The sequence below is a fragment of the Mus pahari genome, chromosome 14, assembly GCF_900095145.1.
Source record: "Mus pahari chromosome 14, PAHARI_EIJ_v1.1, whole genome shotgun sequence".
Taxonomy (NCBI): Eukaryota; Metazoa; Chordata; class Mammalia; order Rodentia; family Muridae; genus Mus; species Mus pahari.
In genome coordinates, this window is record NC_034603.1 from 13,056,400 (window position 1) to 13,065,582 (window position 9,183).

Genomic DNA, 9,183 nt, shown 5'->3' on the forward strand with positions numbered 1-9,183 from the left:
CCCTCCCTCCTTCCCTCCCTCCTTCCCTCCCTCCCTCCCTCCCTCCCTCCCTCCCTTCTTTGAGACTGGCATAGTCTCCTTGGTATTCAGCTCAGACTGGCCTTGACCTCAGCAGTACGGGCCTACGCCACCAGGGTGTTGCTGGTGCTCAGGATTTGGGTTCCATTTTCGGCTTTGTTGGTTTGGAGGATCGCTCAGTTTTGACTACAAGGCTGTTTCTGTTTCCCATTGCCTCTGGACCACCTTTGGGTCGAGTTAGTGTTCCTCTGTGACCATGACAGTCCGTTCACCATCTCCCACGTTGCTTCTGCTGCACTGAGGGCCATATCTCTGACTTAGAGATCATGAGTTCCTGTCTGGTCCCACGGGTTGTCTGTTATCTCTGCATTCCTGCAGGTACTTGATCTTCAGGGAGCTCATCTCTAACCACCTGTCACTTGGCTTCACGTGACCAGCCTGGACAATGCCTCCCGGCCAGCCACTGCACACATCTTGACTTCATGTCTGACTTCCTCTTCCTCCTGTGTTTACTGTTTCAGTAGCAGAACCATCCTCTTGATTGCCCAAGCTAGAAAGTTGATGGCCACCTCCACTTCTGTCTTTTCAGCCACTCATGCAGAGAGCAACACTTAGATCTGTTTAAATGTTTCTCAGAGCTGACACTAACTCCATAACCAAGCTGCTGCTTTGGCAATAAAACTTACAAGGATCTCCTGCCTCAGGTCTTAGTCTTACTCCTTCATTCCTTATGACTCTTCCTCGCTTCCTCCCTCCCTCCCTTCTTCCCCTGGTTCATCCATAGTCCTACCGTCTTTCTAATAACAGAAATCAGTAGGTTCATCGATAACATGGGGTTTCATGTTAGGTGTTGATTTTCTGTTTTATATATTAAAGTGTTTTGTCTTCATGTATGTCTGTGTACCCCATGCATACCTGGTGCCCGTGGAGGCCAGAAGAGGGCATCTGACCTGTTGGGGTTGAAGTTACAGAGAGTTGTGTGCTGGGGATCAAACCTCAAACCTGGGTCCCCTGCAAGAATAAGTGATCTTAACTGCTGGGCCACCTCGCCATCCCCAGGCAGTAATGCATTAAACAGGTCATTGTGTTTAAATGTTGTCAGTTTGCTTAGTTATAAATTACCATCGGCGTAGCTTCTTCATTACCAACCTTATTTAAGGTTTCAGTTATTATCACAGAACAAACAGCGATGTATATTTGCTCAAGTCAAGCTGTGAGTTTGAGTGAGGGACTCCCCTAGTGGAAGAGGTTATGCTGACCCTGTCAGTAGCAGGCAAAGACCTCTTTGCACCTGTTGGTTATGTGAGCACATAAACAGGCTCTTCTTTTGATTGTGGCTGGCCGTTTGGAGTAAAGTGGGGTTGTTTGCTTGCTTGCTTTTTGTTTTTTCATACCCAGGAGGAGTTTTGGAAATGATTTGTGGGTATTGTATCTCAAAAACGCTATCAGTATTCAAAACAAGAGTGAATGCTTTGTGGCAGATCCTTTGAGGCTCCTTAGAGAGGAGCAGGAGAGCACACTGCCACATTTACTGAGGGAGGCGGACGGGAAGCAGAAGGAAGGGAGAAAGGACAGGTCAGGAGGAAGCGGGCTCTCAGTTGAAGGCATCAGTGTTGCCAGGTTTGCCTCCGATGCTGGGAGCGGCAGGGTATGGTGGGCTTTTGGGTTAGATGGCAGAAAGGTGAAAATGGTTTGTAGCAGAGGAAGGGTTAAGTAGTTAGCTAGAAAATAAAGGATTGGGCACAAGTGGTTTGAAATAATGGAGTGACAAAGTTAATCACCCAGGGGAGATTGCTGTGAAGGGGACATTCTGGGCTTTCCCTCTGGGATGGGGGAGAGGACCCGTGTTGGGTGTTGGAGTGATGGATGGGAAGATGTCAGAGAGACGGGTGGGGGGACGACAATGACACATGATAAGGCATTTGGAGATGGAGAAATCTAAAGGGGCAGCTCCTGGGAGCCCAGAGACAGGATGAGAGAACTGGTGTAAAACAGGGAGGAGCCGCTGAGGAGAGGTGGGCGTGCCTCCGTGTGCTGCATCAAATTATAAAGCAGAAAGATGGCACAGAGTGCAAGGCTAGTTCCAGTTTTAAATCCATAGTGATCGTTTTGAGCAGAATGAACCTTGGCAGTAAAATTAAAAGGGTAACCTCCATTTGTGGCTAGCTACTTGGAAAATCATTCGGAACGGGAAGGGCAACCATTTCTCCTTGTGTCTCCCGCAGGTTATGTCTTAAGTGTCGTCCTCCTCACCCTGCCCAGGCAGCATCTGGTGCAGCTTTATTTGTATTTTTTGACTGCCCTGCTCCTCTATGCTGGACATCAGATATCCAGGTAAGGCCGCCACCCACCCCAGCTCTGGGACGTGTGAATGAGTTGAAAGTTCTTGGGTTTTGTTTTGTTTTTGTTTTTGTTTTTTTTAAGATAGTTTTTAATGTCAATATAGTGGTTTTCTTTTTTTTTTTTTTATGAATATTGTTACAAAGTTAAGGCTTAGGTAGGTTGCTAGTCAAGACCTGCTAAAGGAACAGAACTGATAGATTGTTTGTATTAAGCCAGGATTTGTTAGATTGGGTTACAGGATGCAGTGGAGGTGGCCCAGCTGCTGGTTTTCTACATTGAGAGACCAAAGAAGTTGGCTCTAGTATCTGCGGAAGATACTGGAGCAGGATAGAAGTACCTGCCAATAGCTGTGAGGGAAAACAGGCAAAAGGCTTCCTTCTTCCTCGTCCTTGTATCTGGGCTGGCAGGTTTGGCCACTTTAGGGTAGCTTTTCCACTTCAAATAATCTGGTTAAGCAAAACCCCTCGCAGCAGTGGGCAGAACCATTGCAGTAGGCTTCCAGCACAGAAATTTTTTTTTTTTGATTCTTGTTTTTCCATAGATATTATTATTGAAGATTAATAGCTGGGATTATGTTGAGATTATGGTTTTGTGGGATGCGGGAAGCAAGTCAGGAAACAGGCCTTAAGGTTATATTTAAAGATGAGCTTCTGTCTTACCTGAGAAGAGAATTTTCTGCAGACAGACTGAAAAACAGCTTAACTGTCCGACCTCGCTGGTCCTGTCTTCATGTGGAAGATACCGGTAGAAAATGATGGGACTCAGGGTTAAGTTGTAGAAGTGTAGGCTGGTTACATCAGTTACTTGGTGGGACTAATTGTGTCTGGGAGACTAAAATGCTAAAGCTGAAGTCTGCCATATGGTAATATGAGTTTGCCGCCTTTGGGATATAAATTTTACAGTGTAGTTGAAACTTAAAGCAATAAATGTAATGGGGTAGTACATATTTTCAGATATAGTTTCTTTTGCACTTAAATTTCATACTTTTTGATTGACTTGTACTTACTGTAATGAAATACACTCTGAATTCTAAGGAGATTTGGTAGTGGCCTTGGGTATAAAACAGATCTTACACATTTTAATATTGGCTTGAAGTTGAATCTAGAAGTCTCATGTTACATAACTGAAATTGAATTGATTTTTATAAATGATAAAAATGTAATTTTTTTCTGGTTATAAGATTGTAGTCCTCATTGTAGACAAATTTTATGGAAATGCAGAAAGGTTAAGGCAGTGGCAGTTACCTGCCCTGTTAGTGTCCTGAGGTGTCACCCAGCTTTCCCCGTGTCTTTGTGTTCCTGTGCTTCTGTGGATACCTGTGCTGTCTCTTGCTTCTGGCCCCTGGGCTGTGTGAGCATCCTCCCCCTCTTTGGTGGTTGGTCCCTCACCTCTCACCCCTCCTTCCCCCGGGTTGTGTCTTTAGCGCTCAGTCCTCTCCTGCCTGTCTGCCCGTTCCTCCCTGGTGAGTGCGGTGGTACCTGGAGGGATTGCACACACTTAACTTCTGCCCTTCTTACTACTGCAGATGTCAAATCATGCAGTCTGGAACTTGAAATATGGTCCCAGATTTCTTAGAATCCTCAGTGTTCCCATCAACCTTGGTTCCTCAAGTAGAGGCCTTGGTCACTCTGTCCTGCATCATGTCCCCGGGTCAGTGAGTAGAAACCAGCTTTCAGTTATGTTGCTTAGCAGAGAGAGCAACATGGCCTCACCCGCAGTACCAGATAGCATCTGTTGGTTCGTACTCAGAGTGGACATACCTCACTGCTCATTGTAAATGATAAATACTGAGCAGAGGACTTTAATAAATCCAAGTCCTACCCATGGAAGATACTCTGTTTAAGACCGGGCTCTGGAACTAGCATCTCAGTGTGCAGATGAGTGCCTAGACACCTCAGAGCCATGCAGTGCATGCATTCTTAGGTGGAAGGCTGGGTGACTCGGTGCATAGATATATGAAAATCTTGGGTTTTATAATTCACTGCTCCACAGTTGGCATGCACCAAAAAGATAAGCCTGTCCTCACCTCAAGAATTGGTGATGGCAACCTGACGGGACGGCGGTAAGAGGATATGGGCAGACAGCAAAGGCTTGCTAAAAGTTCCACTAACATTCTGTTAAGCTGCACCATCGTTGTGTTTAGTGACGGTTTTCTTGTGCTATTCGTCTTTTAAAGTTAACTTTTTAAAATGGTGAGCATTCCAGGGCATAGCCATGATCCTGGCCTTTCAGAGAGGATAATCAAGAAAACCTCAAAATTCAAGGTCGAGCTATCAAAACTGCTGTTTTTATTACAGTCATAGTCCTGGATGGAAATCCTGGACATTTCCATGTGGTTTAATGGTGTAGTGACAACCCAAAACACATAATTCTGTTTTTATCTTCATTATTGCCAATCCACCTGTTTCTAAGTGGGGCAAAATCCTGTTAAATAAGGAAAATGGGGGACCTAGAACAGCTTCAAGGGTACAAAGAAAAGCCCATTTAGGGTGTGACCATTAGAACTGTTTAGTTTTAGCATAAGGGTTTTTATTCTAAATGTTTCATCATTAGAAAGCTAAAACATACGAAACACTAACAAAGAACTTGAATATTTTATAGTGGGCAAGAGCAGTTTCCCATCCTAGTTCATGTCACTGGAGGATCTGCAGAAGGAATTTCAATTTCGGACAGGAGAACCACAGGGAGGGACGGCCCCTATTTGACTTTGCTTTTCCTTGGGAGGGACATGATCAATGGAAAGGGAATTGTAGCATCAAGTTTGTCAGCTCAGTGAGTATGGTGCTGTAGCAAGCCTCTGCTTGGAAGGCGTGGATGGTGCCTGCTCTAGAGTTTTAATGTGGGATAACTTTGAAGATAGGACATATTCTAGTGTTTCCTATCACTGTAATTCACTGTCTTTCCATTTCTTGTTAAAGGTCAGCAAAGATGTACTGCCCTCAAATTATTTGTGACATGTCACATTTAACAAACACTGATGTTTGAACACACTATATTTAAAATACAAATGTTGATGTAAGTACTTCAAAAATAGTGACACATTAAAATTGCAGGTCATGTAATACTTTCCAATATTTATAATGTCACCTTAATAACCAAATTTAACAATGCTTTTACATTTTGTTTCTCGTGGCTTCACACAAGGTTTACACAGCCCTTTACAGTCTACAGTTCAGTTCAGTGCCCCTTAGTGCTTTTGCAGAGCTGTGTAAACTATGATCACAATAGATATTAGAGTTTTCTAGTCCCTCCTAAGACGGTGCTTCCCAACCTTCCTAATGCTGTGACCCTTTAATACAGTTCCTCAGGTTGTGATGACCCCCAACCATAACATTATTTTGTTACCACTTTACAACTGTAGTTTTGCTACTGTTACAAATTCTAATAGAAATTTATGATATGCAGGCTATTTGATATGCAACCCCTGAGAAAGGGTCATTCAACCCCTGAAGGGGTTGTGACCCATAGGTCAAGAACCACTGCCCTGAGAGATCTTTAGTCCTCATTTCCCATAAGTCCCTTGACTATCCCTAGACTGCCATCAGCTCCCCTGCTCCCCCCAATGTAGGTATCCGGATCTAACACTCTGCCTTGACACATCGCTGAACCCAGTGCTCGGCTAGGCTGGCCGGCAAGTAAGCTGGAAATGGCTTTCTCCACCTCTGCATTGCTAGGATTGCAGGACATGCACAGCCATGTCTGCAGTTTTACGTGGGTGTTGGAGATTCCAGTTCTGATCCTCAGGCTTTCGTGGCAAGTGATCTCATCTCCCTAGCCCTTTTTGTCTCTTTTTGATTAATTTATCTTGAACTGTACAAGCGTGGTCTTTGGTGGTTGATGCTGCAGTATTTTGGCTTCTTTTCCTGCTTCTTGCCTGTCCCTCTCTCCCTCCTCCTTCATTTTTGTTTGTTTGTTTGTTCTGTTTTTAAAGCAGTGATGTGCATCTAACCCAGTGAGTTGTAGCCCCAGTACTTCTGTCCAATAATGCCCACTGGGTAGCTTTGGTGCAGTTTGTTACTTGTTACACACCCATGCATGGGCACTTAGGTAATGTCTGCTTTGAAGCTATTACTCTATGAACATCTGTGTGCTGGCTTGTGTGTAGATATATATCTTTACTTCTCTTGGGCACCTACCTTGGAGCAGCCTTACTAAACTGTACAGTCTCTATATTTAGCCTTTTTGGGAACTGTGGGGCTGTTTCTTTTTAAGCGACTCCACTGTCCTTCCATCCTGTCAGTCTTAGTTTCTCCTCACCCTTGCCTACAAATATTTCACTGTGGCATCTTTGTCACACATGTGAGGTGGCAGTTCCTTATTCTTTTTCTCTTGGCTAATGATGTTGAACATCTCTTCATTTATCAAGTGCAAATCTTCTCTGGAAAAACGTTTTCTCAACCCCTTTGCCAGTTGTTGTGATTGGATTGTTGTTATTATTAGTGAATCTGGAAAGCCTGTATATGTTCTGGACACAGGTTCCCTACCAGATAGTTTAATAGATAAGCTATCTCCTTCACTGCTATAATAAGACGCAGTGTCTGGGCTGGAGAGATGGCTGAGCCCTGAAGGACATGACACAGTGCGGTGCTCCTGGAGTTTCAGTATTTGGGCAGTTTCAATAATTAAATTGCTACTTCAGAAATTTGCCATAGAAGATTTTTATCTATATTAATTTTCCAAGTTGAAAATTTTATCAACACTTGGAAAGCTGGGTTTCTGTCTTTTGTTGTGGTTGTTAATTATTTATATCATGCTGATCATTATCTGTGAATAAAATCTTGTTTGGAATTTAACTGTACACATAGTTTGTAGTATAGGAGAGTTATATTTAAACATCTTGACTTCACTCAATGCAATACAAATGCTTTAAAATCTTCCCATTTATGTACGTGTGTGTGTGTGTGTGTGTGTGTGTGTGTGTGTGTGTGTACATGTAGAAATCATATCACAACTTCAAAGTTGATTCTCTATTTCTGCCATCTGGATTCGAGCTCAGATTGTCAAGCGTGGTGGCAAGCACCTTTCCCTGGTGAGGCATTCCAGCAGTCATGAGCATAATACAAAATATTTATTGGTAGTCTTCTAGTTGACTTGGCTAAAATTTTAAAATATTATCTTCCTTGATTTTAAAAATTGTAGAACTCTGCTTTTTACATGCAGTGGTATAGTTAATATAAATCCCCAAGTGATTATTTTTTTATTTTTTTGAGACAGGGTTTCTCTGTGTAGCCCTGGCTGTCCTGGAACTCACTTTGTAGACCAGGCTGGTCTCAGACCCAGAAATCTGCCTGCCTCTGCCTCCCAAGTGCTGGGATTAAAGGCGTGTGCCACCACTGCCTGGCTCCAAGTGATTACTGCTTTAAAATGGAGACGATTCAGAACGAAACCATGCATGTTCCTGTGATCTTGTGGTCATGAATAATTACATGTCTTTTGTCAAAAACAAAACAAAGCAAACAGAAAACCTGTTAAACTTTAGTATTTTTAACTCTTAATTTATGAATTAATATACCAATTTTACATGTGCCCTTAATTAAGTTCCCACTAGGAAGGGCTTTCAGAAGAGGGAAAGTATATGATCTTCATTCTGTCTGGATGGGCATGGAGGGTTGCTTTCAAATATAAAACATTCCCAAGAATTTATATGTAAAATAGAAACAAATAGCTCCCAACTCTACAACAAGCTGTAGATCAGGGAGTCTGTCCTGAGGACAGGAACGTTTCAGCCCTGTTCAATCTCTGTTGTGGTAACTGCACATGACCTCTACTCACTGGGTGCAGCATCAGCCAAAACGTGTCCCCAGACACCACCGTGAGCCACCTGGGACCCCAACTGCCCTCACACAAGAGCTGCTGCTGGGATGGGGGCCCTCAAGTGGACTGTTGTCATATGTGCACTACAGGTTAAGTTTCCACAGGAATAAAATGAACCAGCTCCGACATTTGTCTCCTCTTTGGGACATCATTAAGTCTTCAAGCACCTCGATATATATTGAGGAGGCCAGAAAGGAGTGGGGAGAAAAAGCAGGTATGAGAATAATTAATATTCACCTGGGTATGCAGTCACCAGCCCAGCGCTGAGACTGTAGTAGGTTTGTGTGTGCATGTGTGCATGCACGAGTGTGTACTCATCAGGTGCTTAAATGCAGGTGCTCGAATACCTGAGTGGGGCTCTTGTGTGGGTACTTTTTATTTGTTCAGACTGCAAAGATTTTGAGCTCTCTTCTTTGTTCAGTATGAAAGTAGATTAGGTTTCTTTGAAATTAGCGTCTTTTGAAAGCTTCCTGTAAGTGGCCAGAATGTACAGATTGTTCCCACGCTGTCCAGAGACCACGTCAGACTACTTAAGAGGCAATTGCATAAAGGATTCAGTCACTAGCTGTGGTGGTAAGCGCCCTGGATTTGTTAATTTTTGTTGCTGCTATTCATTTACTTTTAATGGCTTGTATACTACTTTATAGCAAGATTTTTTTTTTTTTTTCTAATTGCAAAGTGGTATCCTTGGGGGCTTCTCTGTGCATCTCACACATTCTTTATTCCTTACCCCATCTCCTCAAAATGTTCCAGTTGAAAGTGATGAGGTTCCCACAGACGACTGGAGAGCAATGTCCTGGTGTTCGGTTTGGTTTTGTAGTGCTTAGAGCTCTTGGTCAGCATTCCACAGTTACAGAAATGGGAAATGGCCACGGAGGGAAAGACTCTCTGGTTCCCAGAACAATGCCAGGAGTGCTTGCTTCCAGCTGGCTTAGTGCTCTGTTGTCTACTTAGTCTTCCTATTGAAAAGTGGGGGGCTGGTGAGATGGCTCAGCAGGTAAGAGCACC

The 9,183-nt window shown here is 43.5% G+C and overlaps 1 protein-coding gene across 1 annotated transcript in view; it reads left to right on the plus strand.

The window, feature by feature from the left end:
- Nucleotides 1-9,183, plus strand: part of Rnf145 (ring finger protein 145) — a 45,965-nt gene that overhangs the window by 9,761 nt on the left and 27,021 nt on the right. Inside the window, exon 3 of the mRNA XM_029546420.1 lies at nucleotides 2,244-2,352. Within this exon, the coding sequence (XP_029402280.1) occupies nucleotides 2,244-2,352 (109 nt within the window). The remainder of the gene's footprint in view (nucleotides 1-2,243; nucleotides 2,353-9,183) is intronic.